This window comes from Convolutriloba macropyga, chromosome 5, assembly GCF_964194025.1.
Source record: "Convolutriloba macropyga chromosome 5, txConMacr16.3, whole genome shotgun sequence".
NCBI lineage: Eukaryota > Metazoa > Xenacoelomorpha > Acoela > Convolutidae > Convolutriloba > Convolutriloba macropyga.
Genome location: NC_134472.1, coordinates 74,187,916 through 74,214,579, shown reverse-complemented (window position 1 = coordinate 74,214,579; position 26,664 = coordinate 74,187,916). Strand labels below are relative to the sequence as shown.

Sequence of the window (26,664 nt, the reverse complement as noted above, 5' to 3'; positions counted from 1 at the left end):
ATTTTAAATGAATTCTTGAAATTTGCCAGTATTTGCTCTTTCTTCAGTCTTCTGGTTGATTCTAATTGATCAAATATCTAAATCGGTATCTAGGGAGCTATTAAAAAACTATCTGATGCTTTAAATAGATACATAGTGATTGTTGGTAAAAAATAACTCCATATGGATCCAAAATTCATAATTTACTTTTGATATGATGACTTCTTGGTCAAAATAGCTATTTTGGAAACCTTTGGTAGTTTTTTGTTTTGAAGGAGAAGCAGCAAGAGCAAGACCAGCTTTGGTCTAGTTGTGGAAAATTGTCCGTGGAATTTTGAATTCTGCTTTGTATTCGGTGTTGAAGTGTATAATGTATTGTTTTAGTCTCAGCAATGAAATGAACAATGGGAATCCAAAGCAATAACAAGTTAAGCTCTACTGAATTTTTTAGCTGAAAGCTTACGGTTTCCATGTCTAAGTTTTTTAAAAAGGTTTCGTTTCAAAAAAAATTGTGTTTTTAGTTTTGCCACTTTCGAACTCATTTTTCAAAACTTGTAGCGCAGTCTCATTAAATCTAGACTGCCTTCTTTCTCATTTGTATTATAATGTAGTCCCAATTGCTGTTTATCATTTAATTAATGATGTTGATACTACGAGTTTTCATAAATTTTTTCATTATTTTCTGACATTTTCCAGTTTTTGAGGTTCTTTTTGCAGTCTTGTCCGATCATCACATTATTGGCACATTAATGATAAGTCGTTTATCACATTAGTTGCATTTAAGCAAGGCACAATTTCATATTGAATATTTTTAGTGAATACATTTTTATCTTATAGGATTCGACACCGTTTCCTCGCAAAATTAAAAAGACTTTTTGATTTTAGGCTGTAGTTCTTTCGTTTTGCAGTCGTATGACATTCTTGATAAGAACATGTCTAAATGTTTTTGTATGAAGATATAAATAATGCCACTGAATGCTTTCAGTTGATAGCTAATTGCTTTCATGACTTTGAAATAAATTGCTTTCAACAAATGTAAACGTATTTTCTGACTTTGCCCTTTGTTCTCTCTACACTTGTTAATTATTCTCAAAAAAACAGGTCCCATATCTTTTCTGCTGGTGAAATGCAAGTCACTTGGTTTAGTTTACTTTTTATCTTATGCTATTTTGACTTTTTCATTGTTTTTTTTTTAAAAAATGATAGACGATGACTTTTGGTCGTAAGTAATGCCTGTTGTTTCTATTTGATTTTGTTGTTTGTCTTCTGTCTTACACTCCTTAATTTTAGCTATCATCGTTTATCATCGGCCCTCTAATGAGTTATTGCCGTTTGCATAGTAGTCTGAGCTTAGAGCAACCTTTTGAATGGATAAACCAATTATTTTCCAACGATAAGAGATTTTTGAAGTTTTCTATCTCTTCCCTTTTGGGGGCCAATTAGGTCAAAAACGTGGTTGAGCGGGGCCGAAAAATTATGCGCAAACGCACACTACCGAGCCTCATTTGTCATTTAAAAAAGTTCTTGGTATCAAGATTCAATTCTGATTAAATCTACGAACCTCAACACTACAGATACTAAAGTTCACAAAGCCCATAGCACGATACAGGCACCACGATAGATAGACACATACACCAATTTAAATACATTTCAATTTGATTTCTCGGAAATTTTATCAATGATTCCCGCAGCAACTGTCGCACCATTCAGTCTCAGCATAAACCTGCCGAGCAATTTACTCGTCTTAAACAGTTGCACACATATATTTCTCTGCACCGTAATCAACACCATTGCTGAAGAATTTTTGGGCACAAATTTTGGGTTTCGCTTTGAAACAGCACCAGATTTGTCCAATAAACTGACAATTTTCTTAATGTATACCGGTTCTTGTAACGTGACGTAATGCATTTCCACGGCCGAACCACGCGTTAATATTTCTTCGGAATTGAAAGTAATAATCCTTGCGTAGAAGGAATTGGTTACAAGCATCGTAGGGTTGTTATTGCTATACGCGGACACAAAACTCCCAGGAACCAACGAAGCACCGTCAATGTTAAGCACGCAATGTATATGCGATCCTGCAACAGCTATCTGTGCGTTTCCCGCAGCCGCAGAGCTCACCCCTTTCGCCGCTTTATCCAAAACTTTAATTCCTTTCAAAACTGAGGATATGTTTGCAGGTTGAACTATCACTTTGTCATTGTGTTTCACGAATCCGGACTTGATAACACCAGATACTGTTACGTTATTGGATGAAACTTTGACCGTGTCTGTGATGGCCATGCAAAATGGCTGATCGGTGCCCCTGGCAGGCGAAGGCAACGAATCGATAGCCTCCAATAATGTTGGGCCCCCGAACCAACTCATATTTCCTTTCTCTTTAATGTTTGTACCATAAAACCCACTACAGGGCAAAAACTTAATATCACTTGGTTTGTAGCCCGCTTTCTTTGTCAAAAACGGGGTAAGAATGCCTTGAATTTCGGTCATGCGTTGTTTGGGATCACAGCAAGTATCAATTTTGTTCACAACAACAATCATATTGGCAACGCCTAATGATCTAGCAAGCACCGCGTGTTCGCCAGTTTGACCAGACGATAAATTTTTTGCGTTGAAGCCAGATTCGAATCCATTTACAGATGCATCAACAACCAACAGCGCTGCGTCAGCTTCTGCAGCTCCAGTGATCATAGCAGGTATGAAATCTTTGTGACCAGGAGCGTCCACAATTGTGATGTAATATTTGTCGGTTTCAAAATACTTCTCAGAAATTTCCATGGTCACACCTCGACTTCGTTCGCTTGCGTTCTCGTCCATAACCCAGGCAAGGGCGAACGAAGATTTGCCCTCCTTTTTTGACTCCTGTTCAAATTTACTGATCTCCTTTTTGGTAACGTATCCAATTTTATAAAGTAAGTGACCGACTAGAGTACTTTTGCCCGCATCAACATGTCCTATGACGACCACACTTAACGTCGGTTTTTTACATTCCTCCGTTAGCATTGCTTTCGTTTTCTCGTCCAGAACAGGCTCGTCGTACATCGGACCCGACTCGTTACTTGGTGCTTTCGACACTTGGGGTGAAAAATTGGATAACTGATTGCTGTATTGAATAGGGCCAGAGCTTCCCGAATCAAACCTTGACCTCTCCGACAAATTACTGATGACCGACTCCTTGCTGACTCCTCCCGTTGCTGTTCTTGAAAACTTTGCTGCATTGTTTGGACTACCTTCACATGGTAAGACTTCAGACTGTTTAAGAATATGTTTATTTGTTGACGGTTTGTTGTTGCTTTTTGTTATAGATGGATCAGAAATTTGTAGATTATTGAAATGTAGCACCCTTTTACTGCTATCTAGATCGATAGATGAAGTTTGAATATTGGGGTTTATGAATCTGGCGTTTGATGACGTATTGCTTTGAGCTGAGAAGAAAGACTTCGAAGTCTTGTCGGGGTTTCTAGGACTGGCCACGAGGGTGTCTATTGTCTGTTCGACGTTGAAGTTGCACTGGATTAGAGTCTGAGTTATCAGAGAGTCACATAGCGAGTCCCCAACCACGCTCTGTACTTGCATAAGGCAAGCTTTTAGTTTCTCTGAAATATAAGACGTTCGAATAATGAAGTGTCTTTCGTTAAAAAAAGAACGGAGTATAACAAAGCACCAAAACACCAATGGAAAAAATAGTTCCAGAATCTGTCTGTAGTAAAAAGTTAATTGAGAAGCATTCCAAAATTGTTTTAAAATCATACCATTCATCTTCTTAAAAGACTTAATTACTCATTTCTCTATGTCTGTAGCATAATGAGTTCAATAAAGGCTGCTCCCAAAAAACATTTCTCACAAAAACTTTGAAATTTGTACCTCCACGATTATGCTTCCATCAATGTTCACTTATTTCAAAACCCTAAGAGCAAATTATACGCTTGTGGATAGCTGAGAAATTTGGAATCCTGAGCACATGACCAAAAAGTTCACCGCTCAAACAAATTCAATTTAAAACCAAATATTGATACCTTGATCAGCAGCAGATAACTTAGATGTATCAAAGCTTTTAGCGAATCCGTCATCATCCTCATCGCCGTAATCCTCGATATCGCTGATCGGTTCTTCTTCTGGTATCTGGGAGGGTTCTGGAATACGTACAAAATTGGAGAGACATGTAGCGCCTGCTCCGTTGGAAAGCATATATTGTGACACAGATGGGGACGCTGACAGTTCATAGTGGTGGTCTTCGTATGACTTGCTCAGGGACCCGAATTGCTGGCTCTCATACTCGCGGGAGAACGAATCTCTAAAACATACCACCCAACTTTTATACAGTTTTTTTTACACACTGTCCTTGTTTTATGTACGCTCCACCGAAAACATTACAAATACTTACATTTGCAGCTTTGAATTGTCAAACTACTTTAAAATGCTTATCGTAAAAAGCTCAAGAATAATATCCTTTCATAGGAACAGTTGGTAATTAAAGCAAGGTGTGTACATACAGCACAAACATAAGTTTGGCTGATGAAAACTTTTGAAAAAAAAAACGAAGATTACTTCTAAAGTCACAAATTTATTGGCTTCCAAGCATTACACGGAAAAAGACCCAATGAAAATATTTTTTCAAAAACTTTTAAAAATTCAAAATTTATTTAATTAAAAAAATAATCATCAATTAGACTTTCTTTCATTTCAGTCTTATTGACAATATGTTAAGCATTAAATACTTTATCGATAGAAAAGGTGATTCAAGGGATCTAGTTACTTATGGCGTGGAAATTACTTACAAATTATTGTCACATTATTGTCTATTTGCAACCAAATTAAAACCAAATTACCTCGATGTAACAATTTTCTACACAACTCTAATCTGAAAACATGGGTCGTGAAAATGATCGACAAAATCGAGTATATATTCTCGATAAACCCCACATTGGAAACTTAATGTCGCACGAAATATGCAATTAAAAAATAGTCATTCATTTGTCAAAAGACATGAACTTTTTGCGGTTCACCAAACTTTATGTATCTATACTTCCCCTATCGAAGAAAAAAAACAGAATTGTCGAAAATTGCGCTGCTATGTTTCAAAATTCTAATCAACCTGTCTCATTTTTCAACCGATGTTGGGAGTTTGACTCATAGCGAAAAATTTGTGGTCAGTCATGGTTCTAGATCTCTATTAAACAAACTTCCTCACAGAATCATAGAAGATATTGCAACCGCAAATTTAACAATTTAGATTTAACCATTCCGTTTGCATTCTGCTTTTACAAATCTCTGATAAACTCAGATTTCACAAAAAAATTGACAAATTTCGTTTATTTTCTTTATGCCACATATTCGACAACTAAGTCTTAAAAAAGATCTGAGGGATTACGAAAAAAATCAAAATTTTGGTTGTCTTAATGCAGCAATGGTTCAATTAAGTAAACTATCAGTGAAAAGAAAACGGGCAAATTTCAGGAACATGCACCGCGGAAACAGCTGGCCTCACTTATTTTAGTTATCCTCAAAATTGGAACATGATGTGGTTTAAAGGGTGGAAAATTTCATAGACTGGGTCTTTTTCAAAAAAAAACTTAGTTAATAACCTCAGTTTACATAATTTCAATCAATGTCGGCACTTCGTAAGATTGGAAATATTTTTTCAGACAACATCTCGCGAAATACTATCTCCTCGACAGTTTAATACGTTTGTGACAATAAAGACTAGATTTAATCATTCAATTTGCTTTTTCCTCACTTTTGTTTTTTTTTCAGTTCTTCATTCTCTATTTTTAGAGGCGTATGGCCTATCTGTTCTCTACAGATTTGAAAGAATGCTGCTTCTAGCACGCAATCGTTTCCACATAAAAGCTAAATTTTTAATGCTCTTTTTTGCTTTATTGTTGCAAAAACTTTTTGCAAAATATTTCAAGAACTTGATTAGCGGAATAAACTTTGTACTCACAACTGCTTTTGATGAATAACATTTCCAGGGTATAAAGGCAAACTATTTTTTCATCATTATCAACAACGATAGTTTATCTTCAATTTACGGGGTGCAGTAGCTTTAAACAATGGTTGTAGTTAACGCAAAAACGGCACATGTATGCAGAAGTCATGTAAAATTTAATGTATCATATTATATATTAATTCAAACGTCAATGTTCAAAATTTTTAAGTTTTTCATAAATATCAGAAATATTACTGTCAAGTGTCTTCTTAATTTTGCCAATTTTGGAATATTTCTGATCAAACCAAATTTAAATAGATGGCGTCTACTTCGAGGGCATGGGTTAAGAGCTGCAAAAAACACGTTTTTTACAATCGACATTTCTTTTTGGAGCAGGTTCGACAAGCATCATGCATTTCTATCGATATTGTATCATAGACTGAAAAGAATCAAATTTTATAGCTAAATCTCTTTGCTTCATAATAAGATATATAAACAGGTAAAAACAGGACTTTAGAGGTCAGATATGTTTTTCAGTCAGCAGGGTATGTGGTGAAATAATTTAGTTTATGATACTACATATTATGATCATTAACTGGAAACATTTCTTTAATATATTGACCCATTTCGTGATGATTGTTGTATGTTTACTTTCCCTGGGACAACAAAGCCTTTTCCTTGTGATCGTTAGGTGTTCTACCCTTGTGTGATTTGTCACCATAACAGGCAGAGCGTGTATATACAGCAGCATTACATGGTAGAAAGAATGACCTGATTGCTCTTTTAACATCATCGCAAACCGAATGGTACCAAAATAATAAAGAAGCGAGCTAGAGAGAAATAAAGAGAGAACCACCCACAACCACAACTAGTACTACTACCAACACCACCACGCCAAGAGAGCTCAAATATTCACAAAGCATACATTGAATTTATCTAGAGTAAAGTTAGCTCGCTCGCATTCAACATCCAACTAAGACAGAAAGGCCTCTCTTTCGATTTCTCTCAATTTGCTTAATTGCTTTGCTTCACAAGTAAACTCTCTCTTTCTCACTGTATATCTTTTCTTCTCTTTTCAGCCATATCTTCATATATACGCACATACGCACATACATACATATATTCTGTTCAGAGTGCATTTGAACGTTGCGTGCACTGTATGCATATATGCACACACATCACATTTCGTAGTCAAAAGAAAGAGAGAAAGAAAAGGGAACAGCAGTATGTAGTATCGTATATAGCATCGACCCCTGCGCACATACGTATGAACACTTTTCCCCCTTTCCTTTTGCTTCCCTCCGCTCGCTCAATTCTGCCTTGCATAGCTCCTTCTGTTTCTTTCCAAGCCCCTTTTCCCAACATTCGATTCAATTCCATTCCTCACTACCTCCAGGACCAAAACTGAGCTAGCGAGAGAGGGGGGAAGGGAGGTAGAAATTAGGCTAAGGAAAGAATGGATATAAGCAAGCAAGTAAGAGGGAACCGGTCCCAGAATAATTTGTTCTCCTCTATTACTGTTAGTAGGTAGTGCTAGCGCACATTCAGCTTAACACTAGGCACTGTAACGCATTGTTTCGCCAGGAACGCACTAGGACGTCGAGTATTTGGAACATGAATGGAATGAATATACACGTTGCGGTTATTAGTGAGCACGCTAGCAGATACGGCTGCATAGCAGTATAGAGCAATGAAGGAATAGAAGCTGGGGGAACTGTAGAAACTGGAGATAGGAGAGAGTGGGGGCAGGGAACTGAGTCAAGAGAGCGTAGGCAAGGCAAGAGAAGTGAGTTGTTTCTCATTCACAGTTGTGGTTGAAATGGGAACAGGGGAGCACACGGGCAAGGCATTCAAATCGCAACTGGGCACAAAATTGCGCATGGTTGCACAACAGTTCCAAAATTCCCTGTGAACTTTAGTACTAACCAAAGAAGGTTTATGATTTCAGAGCGTTTCGAATTAAGTTTCAGGAAAGTTCAGCTGAGTTGTTCAGTTTAATTCCCAAAACAAAAATTGCAGGAAGAAGAGAAATTTTTTACAATGTCTATCGCAATTGGGCACAAATGAACTATTCTCAATTTTCAATACTTTGATCAACTGACATTTAACAAAACAAAAGGGTTAAAATCAGGTGGGCGCAATTATTCAATTGAGAATTGTGAGTAGTAATAGAGGCTGACTAGAGGAACAACGGGGGGGGGGGGGGGGGGGGGACGGGCACTTTTTGCAACGACATGTTTACAACGAGGTGGGATGACAAATTTTCTTCACCAAATACGAAAAAGTGCCCCCCCCCCCCCCCCCGTTGTTATTCTAATCAGCCTCTATTACTACTATTGTGCGTTTTTCAGCCATGAAACTTGTACAAACAACCATCTAACGTCGGAAGCATTGCTCTCCAACGACTGGTGGGAAGCTCGATTCTATTACAGCCTGCTTCAGTCGTGAGAGGGGGGCCTGGGGGACTAAGTTCACAAAAGGGCTTCAAATAACGTCAATAGAAGTTATATGTAGCACTGTCAAGATTTAAAGCGAAAAATGACCATTTTGGCGCGTTTCATAAGACTTTTGACAGCAAACTGCCACTATATCAGTTCAGCTGCTTCAAACTATGAATGAGGGAAAGAGACATCACGTAAGAAACCAAGCGTCTGTCTTTTTTTTCGCACAAAAATAAACACCTTTACAAAAATTGCTTAAGACTTGGTGAGAGCAATTTAAAATCTATAATGTTGCTATCACTTCCAACTTTTCCGCGAAGATCCGACGTTTGTGAGTAAAATATAGGCACCATTGTTTTCCTGCACTATAAAAATGACTCATGGTGACTCAAAGAAACCTTCATTTTGAATTCCGTTTGATCATGTAACATTTCGTGTACGGCAAGCCAACCTTTGATGAATCATTAGTTCTAAACTGTTGACTCGAGCATGAGGACGTCTAATAATCCTACAAAAAATAAATTCACCAAGCTCTACGCGTTGTTTGAAAAATCTGCAATCCTTTAGACTTTCCGTTACTAAAAAGAGCTGATTCATTGAATGCCGTTAATGATTTAAAAAAGTGAAAAATTTTGGAGCTAACAAAAACCTTATGGGGCGAATCAAAACAGTTTCGTCTAATCGTATACTTAGAGACTACTAAGGCGTAAGGCTCTATAAGAGCTGCTCAGCAACTTAATTCTTTCGGGCTTTACCTGTTTATTCCGTTTTTGAGGACAAAGTTGAAAAGGTTAGACAAAAACTCACTGCATCAAATCAAATATCTAATCACCTGAAAACCCGAAACTTCTCGTAACCATGTAAAAATTTGAATCAAAAAATATTTTCTCACAACAACTAAACAAAACCCCATACTTGTAGTGCAACACTAAATAATCAGGCCATATGTCTTAGCAACGAAATCGTAAAAAATAGCAGCAAGCAAACCATTTATCAAGACAAAAATTACCTATTTGAAAATATCCACCAGACACCCATAAATGGCCGGAAAAGAGCGTTTTAAAAATGTATTGCAAACAAATGCAATCACACAGCAAAAGCTTGACATTCGTAATCACTATTATATCATTGCGTTGGCATCCAATTTTTGAAATTGAAATCCTCGAGTAACTGCGATAAACTAAAGTTCCCACGGATTTTTTTAGATGCCTTCTATCCACCACCAATTTTTGAATTAGTTACAATTCTAAAAATAAGCGCAGAGAAAATAGAGTGGAGTACAATTCTCAAGTTAAAATGAGAAAAACTCCACAGTGAGCACAAATTGAGTAGTGAGAGGTAGTCACAAAAACGATCTCGTGGGACTAAGTGTGAAAAAATCTTCACAACATAATAGAAGACGGTCCTCGATTCAAAAACAAAATATAGTAAATTCAAAAAGTAAATCTAGAAGGAAAAAAACGGTTAATAGCGTGCAAATTGCTTTTAGACGACTTCAAAAAATTCAAAATCGGAAAAAATGATAATTTGTAGAAATAATTTTTGCTGTTAACAACTTTCAATACCTGTAACAAAAATTGCCACAATTAAAAGAAAAATTTAAGACAATTATATTTATATAAACAATGACCAGCAAAATCAGGTCTAAACAAATAAGTCCAAAATTGAAAAGAACAGAACTACGATTACAAAAGCTTTAAAGTAACCCTTTTATACTTTGTATTGATCCATTCCTCCTAAATTGAAGTACTGTCAACTTTTTTGTCAAATAAAGCTTGAAAGTGAACGAAGAAAAATATAATTTTTAAATATCATTAAAAAGCAAAGCACAAACAAATACCATAAAATAGTCTTTGAAAAAAAACAGTATTGCTATGCAGCTGTGATTTGGTCAGAAATGTGATTTGGTCAGAATTCATTATTGGAATACACTATTCGAGTGGAGCATGAAAATCAACAATTTAACAGAAGTAAAAAATTTAAAAACGTCGCAATTAAGAAAAGCAAAGTCAAGCTTGAAAGATTATTTAACTTTTTAAATCAGGCAGTCAGATTTATCTTCTTTCCCAATCACGAACTACTCTCTAAAAATCTAAAGCTTCCTAGCTAATTATTGACTACATCATAAAAAAAACAGACTATCACTGCTTTAAAAAATAGTGTTTATCTAAAGAACTTTCTAAATTCAAGTTTAAATCAAAGGATCAAAAGTTTGCCCTTTTGCTCATTTCTTGTCGACTTGCTACAAAGTTGCATTGAGAAAAAGTCCTATTTTTTCCAATATAGTACAGGTTATTCTTGTTAGTATAAGTTTGATCTATTTCCATTTTGATTTGGTTAATCATGGTTTTCAAAAAATGGACGAGTTTTGGTCGTAATTAATATTTGTAATTATTTGATTTTCATCGCTGTTTTTTTGGTAGTCAGTATTTAGTAGTTTGTAGGTGTAGATGAGTGGGGTCGGAACTTTATGTGCGAACGCACATTACCGAGTCTCCTTGTTAAATCAGATAGTCAAATTTATCTTGTTTCCCAATCGGAACTATTTTGTAAAAATCTAGAGAACCCAAGTTAACTATTAACCATATGAAAAATTAGTGTCTATCTAAAGACCTTTATAAATTAAACATACAAGTTGAAGCCAAGAATCCAATTTTCAAAACCGATTTTGAATTAGTCAGCATTTTCCTCAATATTTAAAAACTGAGCAAAGGCCAATAAAATATTATAATTACAATTCTTTAGGTTCATGTAAAAAAAGCTCAAAATAACATGAAGATAGATTTAATTCTAATTTCTCAAAAAATGAAATTCTTAAATATGATTAGTTAAAAACGGGTCTAGAAAGTGGTTCCGAGTAATAGTTTAAAAATGAGTCATCCTGCATATAAGCCCACGCATTTTGTATTTTTGTTTTAAAATCTTGGTGAAGATCTGTCAATTCTAGGTGGAGGAGGATTTTTATGACTTCATTTCATATTCATAAAAGTTAACGCCATGTTATTAATATTATACATACAAAAATAAAAGTCCGCGAACATCTTCAATTAATACGCCTCAACAATTACAAATTATCACCACGATCAACCAATTTTTAATTGTATTTTTCATTTATCACAAACAGCATGTAAACGTTTACTTAAAATTTTGTATAAAAAACGATATGTTAATTTTAAAATTTCAATAACATGGCCTTTAGTTTGGCAGTAACTAGACAACACAACCTAGCCGCCGTCACGGCGCTTAAGATCACTTCAATACTATTCCAACACAGCATGTGAGATAGAATCTAAGTAATTTTTATGACTACTTATAAATACAAATACCGGCGCTCTACTTACTCTCGATTTCGAATTGTTTTGTGCCTTGACATCAAATTTTAATTCTTCCAAATCTGATCTGAAACGACATAATAGGTTAAATTATGAGCGTGGGCTTTCAGTTCTGCTTTATTAATAAACAGATGATGCATTCTTGTGGTTTGTTTGTCACTCTTAAATAAACCAAATCCCCTTCGCCGACGCCTAACAGAGCAGAACGCACGACTCAGTATGAACATATTAACTTATATGGCCGGTGTGTGTGCGTGTGAGAGAGCAACTAATACAATGATAGAGATTTTTGTAATTCTCTCTGCATCTGGCTTATGAATTAAATATTAAAGCCACAGTTCTGGCACAGGTCACTGAACTTAGATTAATCAATTGGGATTTATTAGAATCACATTTTCGATTTTTTTTTTCAGGGCTTGACTAATATGAAATTTATAACTTGCTCCCGATTAATTCATAAGGTGTTCAAGAATGATTAGAAAATATGCCAGAAACTTATTTATATTACTAACCATAATTACACGCCCCTCTCTCGGTACCAAAAGATTAATTTTTTTTCTGAAACCATAACCACATTCATAAATGGGTACTGTTACGTTTACAAATGTAACTTAGCAAGATTTGCGAACGTGTAACAAATTTCGACAATTGTCTAAACCGAATGCTTATGATTTCTTAAGATGTGAAAAGTGTGCAAGGGATAAAAAATTAATTACCTATAACAATTAACCATCTAAACAAATATCAAAATATGTTTGAAATATGCATGATATAAAACCTTTACGGAAAAATATTGGTAGAAAAGCGCATGAGATCAACTCCACTATAAAACTATACAAATCAAAGGCTGTTTAAAAGAGCTCAGATATTTTTTGTCGAACTGTTGACAGTAAAAACAGCGAACAAGAACGAATAGCGACAATATTTTCTAGACAAACGGTGGTACTATTTTACACAACTGAAAGAAGAATTAACCTAAATAATGAACAAAAAGTTGCGATTGAGCATTCAGCTGTAGCTGTGTGAAGTCCGTCGCTTGACGCCTGTTTGGCATTGGTTCTGAGAGAACTAGAGGTGGTCCTGTTACGTTCACAGCTGCCGGCGGGTTAGTAGGAATCAAAGGTCTGAATAAATTGACTCCGCCAATAGCATTCGCCCAGAACTGTGAATGGGAGGCAGTAGCTCCACTATGCTGAGGTACCAGGGTAGCTGCGGCGTTGAGTAGGTTGACAGTGGGCAGGTTAACTTGGGTCGCGGGGGGAGGTCTCGGAGGGTTCAAGCAGAGGCGAGTAGGGTTGTTGGTTGTGGTTGCTGAGAACTGTGAATGTTGAGTAGGAGGTATATAAGTATTGGCGGTGTTGGAGGAGGAAATGGTAGCTGCCTGTCGTTGCGGCTGTGGCAATATCGGGTTAATTTGAGGAGCACCCTGTGAGATTAGAGGATTTGGCAGGAAGTTGAGAAAGTTTGCAGGAGCAAAACTAGAGGTCGCTGCTGTAAGATGACGGATTTCGGTTGTCGTCTGAGTTTGGCCTGTAAATAAGTTGGGGGCAGTGTAAGAAGAGTTTAGCAAGTTGTAGGGGTCTTGCGGCTGTACTGGAACCGCTGTGATTCTATTGTGATTATTAGTACCGAGAAGGTTCCAGGACATTGGGTTGTTAAAAGAAGCGATGTTGTTATTGAGCACACTCAACTCATGAGGGTTCATACCGAAGCGGAAGATATTAACGTTGTTAATGAAAGCTCCATATTGGTTAGGTTGATGCGTGGGAGGTTGTCGATGAGATCCTCTCCCTTGAAATCGGCCACGGAAATGAGGACGACGTTGAGCCGACTGGTGGGCAAAGTTGAAGTTCCTGTTTGTCGACTCCCGGAAAGGAACAGACCCACTCGAAGTAGGAATCTGAGGTTGTGGTACTTGCGGCTGTGATGTGCTAGCAGCATCAACGGCTGTGAGTTTGTTATTGAGCGCGATGCTATTTTTGAACTCAGCTATTGTCATGCCATCGAATAGCGAAGGGATAAATCTATCCTTAGGTTTCACATCAGGTGTAAAGCCTAAATCGTCCTGCTGTGATTCCGACAGGTTACTAACTAACATTGAAATCTCCTTTTCAGCTTTATCGTTTTGATTAAAAACTTCAGGCTCTCGCCTGCACAGAGGACAAGTGAGTTGCCTGGTAAGCCATTCGCTAATGCATTCCTTGCAAAACGTATGTTTGCATGGTTGAAGGGAATATGGCACTTGAAAAATAAAAGAACAAATACTGCATTGAAGTTCTTCAACTTTGTTCATAATATCATCATCTTTGTTCTTCTCAATTATTTTCCGTTGAATCTTCTTGCTAAGCGACTTTGTAGGTAGACACAAAGACTCGAAACTGATGTTAATTCCACTTGACTTAGCCTTGCTTCGAGTTATTGGTGCCATATCTGAAAAAAATCTGAAGTCAACCAGTTGGCGGGGTCTGAATTAAGCAGTGTGGCTTGCCGACGTCTGAAAGTAGCATAAGAACAATAAAATAAATAATATTGTCTTAACGGCGTAAAAGATTGACTCAATTAAGTTTGCTCTACAGAAGCAAATGCGCAAAGCTTGTTGCGCGTTCGTGCAATACATGAAAAGATCAGAATCAATGTGTTTATGTACAAACAACGCTGAACCTAGCAAGATGTCAAGAGGGGTCATTTATTAGATCACCTGATGCTCAAACATTCAATTACCATTTCTTCAAAGATTTCCAAATTTGATTTAAGAACCACATTGAAAATACATTTCATTTTCCTCGACTAGCATAACCGATAAAAACAATTACATTTTTACATTACATAATAATGATGTATGTCCAGATTTGATTAAATTTGGTGTAAAAAATAATTGAGAATTTTCATAGAACGCAGTAGATGGAAGCGTAATTGAAAATGAATCCTCATTAAAGCAGCTACATTGAATCAATAATTAGGAAAAATTTGAAAGCCAATATGGACCTCCACGCGACCATGAAGGAACAATTGAAACTGCAGTTTGGTTTATCCGTTATTAGTCCTTTTTTACACGTAAGCGTGTTTTATTGCTAAATCAACAATTATGACGAGAAAACTGATATTCCGCAGAAAAGATTTCTGAGACATAAATTCATGAACTAAAAGCATAACGTCTGACATGTATATCGGACAAAAAAGACCTGACTGTTTCAATTGTTTTTGCAAGTAACACGAGTAGGCAAACTTAATTTTTGAGAAAGTACGCAAACAGAAATTTTACTTTAAAAAATTAACCTAAAAAAGTAGAAACCCACACATGGAAACCTATTACAAAGAAACAAAAATGTTCAGCAATATTGAAGCACTCCTTTTGTTGACGTGCTTAAATAGTTTGACAACTCAATGTCCCGCTCTTCTTCCTGATGACCTGACCCACAAACTCAATGATGTCTTTGTGCTATTGATTTGCTGATGCTCTGCAAAAGATTCTCGAAAATCAGACAAAAACCAATATAACTGTACCGCCAAATTAGACAAAGTCTTTCTTGCCATCAGCTTCTCCGTTGCTGTGCACAGCGGAAACCCAAAAATGATACTATTTAACAAAAGGAATTTTAATTCAAAGGAAAAAAAACACGAGATGACCTTAGACATGTTTCAGACCTGTGCTGCAAAAAGATCCGTTGGCGTTACTTATTGGAGAACAGCGGGAACCAGAAAACTCAAGAAGTGCATTATGTGCACCTTGAATTTAAAACTTGTGAAAACAAAATCATGATTAATATAAAACCTATTAACTTCATGCCCAAATAGTTTAATTATGGAATGCACTCAAAATGGTAACGAATTGCAAAACAGAATACTTGGAAAAGCTTCCGAAACTTTTGAGAAAACAAAACATGAATAAACATTGGGGATCACTTCGTAGATTACTGTTCTCAGGAATTTTCACTGTTCTGAGGAAAACATTACTTTGAAATGCACCCGATGAGAATGTAACACTGAGAACTTTTGCATAAAATGCTGCTGAGAACTGTCGGATCACGATGACATGTATAAATGAACCGCTCTCACGACTTGCTGGATATACAGAATAATTTTTTATGACCAAAACTAATCTTCGAAGCAGTTTCCTCAGATGTGGTAACTGCTATTCAAAAAATGAAGAAAATTATCAAGTAAATGTTACCAAAATCTTAAATAGCTCATCCTCAGACCCTAATTAACTGCGACTTCTATATTCGATAAAAAATTTTTTGATATAAAATCGGCTTTGAAATTATTGTTGTTGTTGTTGTTGTTGTTGTTGATTTACAGCTGTGCTGAAGGGTCTAAAGTCCCAGTCATCAAATTAAAATAATCTCCAATAGTTTCTACAGTTTTGACAATCGCAAAACAATTGCCAAGTGCAAATATTTCGCTCAGAAAATTTTTTCTCGAAAAAATTTCACATTGTACGTAATATTCGGTTTTTCAGTCCAGATGGTTCCCTTAAGTTTATTAAATTTTTCAGGCGGTTTGCAATTTGACAGGTTTTAAAGGTGAATTCGCTGCGCGCTTTTTCTGTTCGAGTTTTCGTCATTTTGAAAATTTCGTTTTTCCTTGTTTCATTCGTATGTACTTCAGGTAGCTCGATGCAGCTATTCTCTTCATTCAAAGCTTTTGAAACCCTTCAACGATCGTTATGTTGTATAAACATTGGTAATGGCAATATGTTTAGTAGTCGAAGCTGGCTTTTGTATTCTGTATCTTTATTTCACGTTATCCATTTGACTACCTTTTTTTGAAACTTTTCCAGAATTTGAATTTCAGTTCTTCCTGCAGTCAAGCACGTGAAACCATACAGCAATACCGGCAGAATCAAGGACTTATATAATCCCAATTTCACAAACGTGTTTACTTTGTTTGCAACATTTCGCTTAAGCATGTACAGAACTTTATTTGCTTCCTTCATTCTTTCTTCAATATGTTGTTTCCACGATACATCAGCCGCCACGTGAATATCAAGTTCTTTGACAGTCGTGGATTTCGCCAAATCTTTTCCCATCAATTTGTACTGTTGGTCTCTACCTCTGAATTTCAGATACGCACACTTGTCTTTTGCCAGCTCCATTTTGTTTTGGATTATCCCGTTCTTAATCCCATGTAGATCATCTTGGACTTCCCAGTAGCTTCTTTGTACAGCCAAAATTTTAAGATCATCAGCGAAGATAAAGGGCTCAGGAAACATCAGTACATCTGGAAGATCGTTAATAAATATACAGAACAGTATAGGGCCTAGGAGTGACCCCTGTGGTACCCCGCTTGTTATATCGAGTATCTTCGAACTCGTATTGTCCACACGCACATATTGTCGTCGATCACTCAAGTAGTCGATTAAAATTTCGAGCAAACATCCTCCAACTCCAATTTCAGTCAATTTTCGAATTAACTCATAATGTGGAACTTTGTCAAAAGCTTTTGAGAAGTCAGTTTAGAAAGCAATAATCTCTAATTGAGGGTCGTTGTTACCGAGTAAATTGAATTGAATAAATTATATCACTAGATAGAGAATTTTTGTGCGTATTATATCAAAACTTTCGCTTAGATTTTCCGTTCTAAATGCAACATACGTATTATTTCTGAGAAATACAAAGGCTGATTTCTCACTAAGAATAACTTCCAAAATGGCTCAAAACTGATCGCTTAGCCTAACAAAGTCGGTTTTTTGAACAGATTAGTTTAAATCGGTGACCTAGACTAAGACCTGCTAAAAAAGATCAAGCTAGATTTGCCTCCAAGTAAACGATGCTTATTGCCTTGACGTTTCGATATACAGTTGACTATAGACTGACTACCTATATATATAGATCTCGATGAATTAAAGTTCCAATAGACTGTATTTCAGCTTTATTTTGGTACCGCTCCCCCTATCAGGGCAAATTGAATATCAGGGCCAAATGTCGAAAATAAGCTAGCTGCTCGTCGCATAAACACGCTACAATAAAACGGGGTATGCGCAATTGAGAAACTATTTGCACATTTGAATGCCCTCGAAGAGAGAGAATGTCCACGCGAGTGATCTTCATTTAGTGAATCACTTAGAATGTCAGTTTAAACAAAATTTATCGCAATTATATTCAGTTATATTCAATTAAACCCTCTGAGAAGCACCACATCGACTCCATATGCAGAGTCAAAAGTTAACAGACGAGAACAAGACGATCAGGACACTACATTGAAGTTGCGAAACGACTCAAGACTCAGATTGAAACCATTTGAGATTTTCAGACGCCGACAGTTTCGCCCTTCTAGCTCTTGCCTCTCAACGAGTGGGATCAAGTGGAGAAGGACCAACTCGAAGTAGCCCTCGTCAGTTCTTCCGAGTTAGACCAAATTGCGGATTCAATGTATATCATCAACAAAAAACTGTAAGACTCGTCAAAAGTTTAACTTTGATGTTGTATGTTGATAAAAAACTGGTGCTTTAACCGGCAAATCTAGCCTCCCAGAACCCATTTCCTATCCCATATAACAAAATTTTTCGAGTTCACCGGTCACCAATAACCTACCCCTTAAATTTTTTTTGAAAAACAAGAACTTTGACAAATTTTTGTCAAAATCCAGAATTAATCAAATTGCGGTGTTCTTTTTCGCTGTTCTTGACATAAAAGCGTAGCAAAAAAAACTTTAAATTTTTGAAAAATTTGACCAAATTTGAAAAAATTATTTTGTCCCTATCATTTTAAAGGAAAATTATTAAATAAGGATGTAACAATTGCATAAAGTTGTCGATTTAAAAAAAGACAATTTGGTCAAGTTTTTCAAGTTTTTTCTCAAATAAGCTCTTATTCTTGGTAACTCGTGAAAATCGTGTATTTAACATCAAGGCTCGGAGTTTGAGCAAAGCTCAAATCATTTATGTTGTAAAAACATTATATGGTTTTCATGTTAGCAGCAAGTTCACTTCATCACGCCATAAAAACTGCGCCTCAAGTAACACAAAATTGTTACAAACGTAACGTTTACGCATTACCGGGTCTAAGTTTCAACCCTAACGCTTTGAAAGTCCGAAAAACAGCGCAGTTCCAGTTGAGTCATTTCTTTCATGATAAGAAGCGCCTAGTTATATGGCATGATGTAGTGAACAATTCGCTTTCACGTCATCGAAGCAACAACAATAAGCCTTTAACACCTTCACAGCTTATTGCAGTGCTTGAAAACTATCAGGAGCGCATAGAAGCTATTGTGTATTGCCCCAGAGAGGGAACTCCTGATATTTCTGAACAGCTCAAGCGTAGTACTCTAGTTACCATACACATAGTGAAAGACATTGTGTCTAGACGTAAACAGAAAGATCCTAGTTTCTTAAAAGAGTACAGAGCATTACACCAAAGGCCTGCGCTTGAGCTGAAAACACTCACGATTGTCTTAGCTCATAAAAACAACCTCCGGTCCTTAATAACACGCTCCCGACCGAAAAAACTTTCAAAGCGCCGCCATAAAACGCTCCGCACCCGTCATGCGTTCGAGGAGGCAGAACTCACACAAGCCTTTGATAACCTGAATGTCACTTAGTCTTGCGTTGTTGTGGGAGTCTACCCGCTGACTGGCGGTGTGACTTAGTTTACTCACGAGTTACGGGTTAGTTTGTGGTTGGTTCTCTCCGATAGCGCTTTACTAAACGTTTTGCTCTCCCCATCCTTTGAGTTATTCACTACCGTCCGTTTTCCGCAGGTTAACTGGTTTCATTTTTCCGTTTTCGTCGTTTTTTTCCATATCACCTTGTTTCTTTCTATCCCCCGTTTAATTTGTTGTATGATGTAGTATGTTGAAATTTTGATGTAGTAAAAATTTCTTTCTGCTAGTATGCTGGTTTGTTGTTTAGTCTCGTTCCTTGCTAGGGTGTGACTTAAGTTCATTCTAGAGTTACGGCTGGTTTGTTTCGTGACTTTCACCACACTTGTTTGCTAGCAATTTGTTGTAGCTTTATTAATTTTCGTGATATGCCTTTTTGTTGTCTGGGTAGGGTGGTTTGCTAGGGTGTGACTTAAGTTTGTTCTGGAGTTACGACTAGTACATTTCATGACCTTTTCGACTTTTGGTTATACTACATCGTTGCCGTAAATTGTTTCATGTTTTGATGCCGTTGATAAAGCCCCATAATGTTTTGTGCTAGTTTACCTGGCAGTAGCCCCTCTCCTTCTTTCTAGGGTGTGACTTAAGTTTATTCTGGAGTTACGGCTAGCTTGTTTGGCTGAGTTTGTTGCTGTGGTCTGCTAGCATCGATCTTCCCGCCTCCTCGTTTGTGGCTTCCGCCCCGCCCGTGCCGTTTTCCCGTTTCGTCGCGCGCCATCCGCCCGACGTTTCCGCCCCGCCCGTGCCGTTTTCCCGTTTCGTCGCGCGCCATCCGCCCGACGTTTCCGCCCCGCCCGTGCCGTTTTCCCGTTTCGTCGCGCGCCATCCGCCCGACGTTTCCGCCCCGCCCGTGCCGTTTTCCCGTTTCGTCGCGCGCCATCCGCCCGACGTTTCCGCCCCGCCCGTGCCGTTTTCCCGTTTCGTCGCGCGCCATTCGCCCGACGCTCCCGTTTGTCCGTCCGGTTTCCCGTTGCGTCGTGCGTTATTCGTTCGGCGTCTCTTCCCGTCCGTCCCGTCTCCCGTCCTGTCCCGTTTCGCGCTTCCTGCGCACCGTTCTTTCTTTCTTTCGCCGGGTACTATTGTACTCGACCAACACCTTTGCTCTTTGGCGGTTTGCTAGCCAAACCGTCACACTAGGGTTCGGTATAACCACTTTGTGTTGTGCTGTTGCATGTGTGTGTACTTTATATTAGTACCAAATTAAACTTGTGGTTCCTGTTTTTCTTAAGATCATGACAACTTTGCAGGACAAATTCAACAAACTTTATAGTGCGAGGGCAAAATTAGAGGCTGAACTTAATAACATCTATGGTGAAATTAACAATGCTGTGGATAAGCAAGATAGGAAAGTTAAGATCGAACGTCTGCTTGTGAAGTGCAAAGACGCTTTTATTAGAGTAGTTGCTAAAAATGAAGAGCTCTTTGATCTGGCACAAAAGACTGAAAATCCAGATGCTGCCTGTAAGAACCTTAAAAAATGGTTAGAGACTGTAACAAAGAAAACTGATGAGTTCATTGCTGCTGCTCGAGGGTTTATCAATTCGGTCCATGACAAAGAGACAGCAGAGCAGTATACCTCTCACCATTCAAAATCAAGTTCACATATGACTTCCTCAAAAAGATCAAGTCAGCGTCAACGAGACTTAGAACTATCAAGACTCAAAAGGGAGGAACTTGAGAAACAACATGAAGCAAAGCTTCGCATTGCTAGACAGCGTCTCGAAATTGAAAAACAAACGAAATTGCGGGAATTGGAAATTGAGCAGCTTGAGGAGGATCATCGCAAGGAAGTAGCAGCTGCAGCACTTGAGGAAATTGAGTTGATGACAAAATCATCAGCAGACGGTTCTGGTACAGGCAAAATGAGTGGGCTCTTTACGGAGAGAAGTTCAGTCAAGAGCAAGAAATTTGTTCAAGATTGGATTAATTCGTCACCGGCCGGGAACATGGCAGATGTTGCAAACGAACCGAGTTTGCACTTTTCTGGTTCCATCACCCAATCCAACCAAGCAATTGTCCAACTACCTTCTTCAGCTCAACTTCCAAACTCACACTTCAATCTCAATACACATGGTCAAGTTGAGGCCAACATCAACCTCCATGTCCAAAAACCAAGCAGTAGAACCAATGATGCACATGTTGCAAACAACATCATGCAAGAGCAGCAACAGCCTCAATATACGCCTCCATCACCAATAAACTTTGGTAAGCCAACTCAACTAAACGCCCCAAACACAGCCCGACAACTGTCTCAAGCAACAATGCACTTCGATGGTTTACAGTTAGATCATCAATTCCCTCGCAGATCGAGCATGCCGAGACAGTTGAATTTAGTCAGCCCTCCGCATTCACCACCTTTTAATACAATTGTTAATGCTCCTCTAGCACCTAATCCGCCACAAGCACACATAAATGTACCAGCCCCACCATCCCCCGTTCTAAACCTCGCACCACCGCATTTCCCGTTAATCCCACCAGCATTCCGCTTTCCTCCTTCGCCGCCACAAGCACTACCACTACAAGCCACTAACCCCGTGGCGAATAATGTCAATCTGTTACCCCATTCTCGGCCTACACCATTCGTTTCCTCCGCAACCGTTTTTGTACCTCAATTAATTCATCCACCACCCCCACAAAAGAGCTTTCAGCCCCAGAGTTTTGTCCCTATAACCCACGCACCTCCTGCTCCTCCAGATCCAAATGTCTGGCGTTTTCCAGCAGCAGTCCCATCTAACGCAGTACCACTTGTACGAACATCCGCAAACTTATACACCGTACAACCGGCCCCGTCAATCAACCCTCATATATCTACATCGCACCGCTCCTCTCATGTACAAGCAGCAGCAGGCGCTCAAAATTACGTAACATCAGACTTCATGCAAGCGAATCCATTTAGTTCTTCCACAGGTACCGCCCCCACCTTTGTCACTCCGATCATTCCGCCAACGTATGGAGCTACCGTTCCGAACCCGTTGTGTTGGGGTGGCCCGCCGCATCCCACACCTTCGGCTCCTTCTTTGGACTCTGCGGATTTGATAAAGCAGTTGGCGGAGGCAATTACTTGTAAGAAGAACAATCCACTGCCCGAGTGGAAGTTGTCACAGTACAATGGTGATCCCCTGCAGTGGCACGAATGGTTCGGACAATTTAAAAGCGCCATAGACGCACAGTCCTTGACTGATGATGTCAAGTTAACATACTTAAAAACTCTTGTAACTGGAAAAGCTAAAACCGCCTTCGCTGAGTTCGCATACTGTGGTGTAATGTATAAGGACGCACTTAAGACACTCGAACGTAAATTTGGCCAACCACAGGCAGTAGTCAGTGCACACTTAGACAAACTCAGCTCTTTTCCTCCACTTAAGATGCACAATAGTGATAACATCATAAACTATTCTGCAACAATTTCAAGTCTTGTAGGGGTCTTTAAATCACTCTCATACGACTCAGACCTTAAGAGCGCCTCACTTCTCAACACGGCTGTGCAAAAATTGCCGCCCAATCTGAAAGATTCTTGGTCACTCTTCACAGTGAAGAAACATTGGGTAAAGCCAACACTCCTTGACTTCAACGATTGGTTGAAGGAGAAGGCCGAGGCACACAATTTAATGAAAAAAACTTCATCGAAGGCAAGAACTGAGGATAACACCAACTCAGTAGTAAAGACCAAAGTTGCCTCAAGAACTTTTGCTGCTAATACACAAACTAAGGGCACTCAGAGACCAGCCTCAACATCGGCAACGCCTGCAACCCCTCGCTGCATCGTGTGTAAAGGCAATCATCGCATCTGGGAGCGTAGGGTATTTAAAGAAAAGTCTCCCACTCAGCGAGCAAAGGTAGTGGCGGAAGCAAAACTGTGTTTCTCATGTTTGAGAGAAAAGCATATGTTTAGGCAATGCCCAAATCCCAGGAAATGCAGGAAAGACGGATGTAACAGCTCCCATAATACACTTTTCCATGGAGCTGAGAGGATTTATCCATCAAAATCCCCTTCAAACAATAACAATAGTAATTCTAAAGCCGGCGCAAATCAAAGTAAACTTTCTGGTGTCCAATCATCGAGTAAGACCACTACTTTGTCATCTGTGAGTAATGTGAAAGGCCTCCTTCAGGTGACTGAATTACAGTTGAAGAGCTCCTCCGGTAAAGATACCACGGCTTTAGTTTTGTGTGATACCGCTTGCGGTAACTCTTGGGTGTCCAATGATCTTGCAAATAGACTTGGTTTGCACGGTACAGCATTGAAACTAACAGTCAAGGGTATAAATACCGAGGAGGTTGTAGACACTAAGTTAGTTGAACTAATTGTAACACCACGCGACAACCAAGCATTTGAACCATTTAAAGTCAGCCCTTACGTAAAGAAAAATTTGAATGTAGGCGCCGATTTCATTAACATTAAAGCACTTCAGGAAACATACCCGCACCCAGCAGTTCTAGACCCAGTTACATATTGCTATGGAAACATCGAGATGATACTTGGACAGGATGTGTATCATGCCATCCGCCCGTTAGAGTACTTCGCTGCTGACGAGAAGTCCTCGCCCTTCGCTGTTCGCTTGCCCATAGGTTGGGTTCTAAGCGGCCCTCTACCGTCGTCTTCAGGTTCAGTCTCAACTTGTTTCAAAGCTAATATGGAGCAGGATTTTGAACTCGCTAGTCAGGTAAAATCTTGGTACGACATGGAGTCGTACGGCGCACTTAAGCAAGTAGACCCACGATCCGTCTCGGATGCGCGTGCGCATGAAATTCTTGAAAACACCACCGTGCATAATGGAAAAAGGTACGATGTAGGAATGCTATGGGCTGAAGATAACATCGAACTGCCCAACAATTATTTCTCAGCGCTTGTTCAATTAAAGTCTTTGGAAAAGCGGCTCACGAAAGATCAGACATTTAGGGAAAAGTACTCGAGTACCATCAAAGAGGACTTAGACAAAGGCTACGTAGTAAGGGTCAAAGATGCTCATAAGGTGGAAAGTAGCTCGGAACGAGAGTGGTACCTACCACACCATCCGGTTGTTAACCCGAACAAGCCGGGCAAGGTCCGTAGGGTACTAAACGGAGCAGCTAAATTCCATGGCGCATCTCTTAATCAGTCATTACTCACCGGACCTGACTTACTGCAAAACCTAATCTATGTACTCCTACGGTTCAGACAACACCCATTTGCCGTATCCGCCGACATCGAGGGAATGTTCCACCAAGTTGGAGTGTTACCATGTGATCAACCATCATTGCGCTTTTTGTGGCGGGAGGACCCCACATCAAATGTTGTGGTACACCAGTATACGCGCCACATCTTTGGGGCAAAAGATTCGCCCACCTGCGCCAACTACGCACTTCAGCGCACGGCACGCGATAATGCTAAGGAATACCCAGAAGCTGCGAAAGCCGTCCTTGAGAACTTCTACATGGACGACTACTTGGACTCAGTGGAATCCCCCGAGAGGGCCCTCATTAAGTCGAAGGAATTGGTACATCTTCTCCATCTACGTGGGTTCAAGCTTACTAAGTTTGTAGGCAATGTACCAGATCTGGCTGACCGAATTGATGGGTCTGCTCAATCAACTGAACCGAAGGTCATCGTTTCATCAAAGGAGGAATCAATGCACGTGCTTGGGCTTAAGTGGGATCACAACAACGATACTCTTGTTGTGAGTGGGGGCACTAACAGCACCATCACGAAAAGTTTAACACAGCGCTTGGTCTTAAGTCTTGTGTCAAAGGTCTACGACCCAATTGGTCTTGTCGCACCTTTTACTGTTGGTGCTCGGTTAATCTTGAAAGACATTTGGCGTGTCAATGGACAAAGTTGGGATGACGAGTTACCTAAGGACACAGTTGACAGATTCCTTGCCTGGTGTATTGAACTGCCGCGGTTAGCTGAGATCACTATACCGAGAAGTTACTTTTCAGGACCATTCCAACATCTTGAACTCCCCATGTTTGGTGATAGCTCGCAAGACGTATTCAGTGCAGTAGCTTTTCTTAGGGCTCAAGTAACTTGCCCCTCCGGGGAGATTATAACAGAGCTGGCGTTTGTCTTGGGCAAGGCCCGTGTTGCACCTATGAAGGTAATGACAGTTCCTAAGTTGGAATTACAAGCCGCTCTCCTCGCTGCCCGTTTAAAAAGGGAAATCTGTCGAGCATTAACGGTTACTGTGGACAAAGTCTTTATGTGGACAGATAGTACAATCGTCTTGCAGTGGATAAACTCAACAAACAAACACCCCATCTTCATTGCAAATCGGGTTAGTGAAATCCTGGAGAACACCAGCGTTGACCAATGGAACCACGTCGCCACTTGTTATAATCCGGCAGATGCTGGCACGCGTGGTATGTCCGCTGAAGTTTTGCAATCAAGTAGCTGGGTGAGGGGTCCTGACTTCTTGAGAACTAAGCAATTCCCTTTTCCGCCAAATACTGACGTCGTTGATAACATCAAGCTCGGCGCTGTAACCAAGGAACAAGATGATGACTCCATCTCATCTTTAGCCGCATCCGTAACCAAGCCCCCTAAGGAACAAAGCATTAATCTGATCCCGTTTGATAAGTTCAGTTCTTATCAAAAATTACTTCGTGTCACCGCATATGTGCTCCGTCTTTTACCATCTCATGAAAGTTACCGTACCGTAGACGGCAGCATAGCCGACCCTGTTGAACTTGACGAAGCCGAGCGTCATCTACAGTACTTGGTTCAAGGAGAGTCCTTTAATACTGAAAGAAAGGATCTTCTTGACAACAAATCCGTTAAGAAGAGCAGCCGCATTGCTCAGTTTACTCCGTTTATTGGACCTCAGGGTCTCATCCGTTCCTCTGGTCGACTACGACGGCTAGTGGAAATTGACTTTGACACTAGGCATCCTATCGTGCTGGATGCGCGTCATATTTTTGTTAAACTGTTTCTGCGGCATACTCATTTGAAGAACCATCATCAGGGCATCGACTACTTAAGGTCAAAGGTACAAGAACGTTATGCCATCCTAAAACTACTTTCCACACTGCGTTCCATCAAATCAAACTGCGTCTTGTGTAGAAAGTTCCGTGCAGAAACCATTCAGCCTATCATGGCAGACCTCCCAAAGGAGAGACTCGTATACCAGTCTCCTCCCTTTACCAACACCGGGGTTGATTACTTCGGCCCATTCTACGTCACAGTTCGTCGGACTACCGAGAAGAGGTGCGGATTTCTTTTCACTTGTCTCACTACTCGTGCTGTCCATATTGAAATTGTCCCGTCCATGGACACTAGTTCCTGTGTAATGGGAGTGGAGCGGTTCGTCTCCCGTCGGGGTACTCCTGCTATGATTTGGTCGGATAATGGTACGAACTTCATTGGAGCGGAGAAAGAGCTCCGTGAATGTGTGGAAAAATGGAATAC

At 39.3% G+C, this 26,664-nt stretch overlaps 1 protein-coding gene across 2 annotated transcripts in view; it reads right to left on the bottom strand.

Moving 5' to 3' along the window:
* Positions 1–1,500: 1,500 nt before the first annotated feature.
* LOC142339646 (elongation factor 1-alpha-like) overlaps positions 1,501–26,664 on the bottom strand; it is a 109,208-nt gene continuing 84,044 nt past the window's right edge. For both annotated transcript variants that reach the window (XM_075389836.1, XM_075389837.1), the window contains exons 2-4: positions 11,691–11,750; positions 3,996–4,273; positions 1,501–3,575 (exon numbers count right to left, since the gene is read on the bottom strand). In XM_075389836.1, coding sequence (XP_075245951.1) covers positions 1,630–3,575; positions 3,996–4,273; positions 11,691–11,722 — 2,256 coding nt within the window. In that variant the 5' untranslated portion in view covers positions 11,723–11,750 and the 3' untranslated portion in view covers positions 1,501–1,629. The remainder of the gene's footprint in view (positions 3,576–3,995; positions 4,274–11,690; positions 11,751–26,664) is intronic.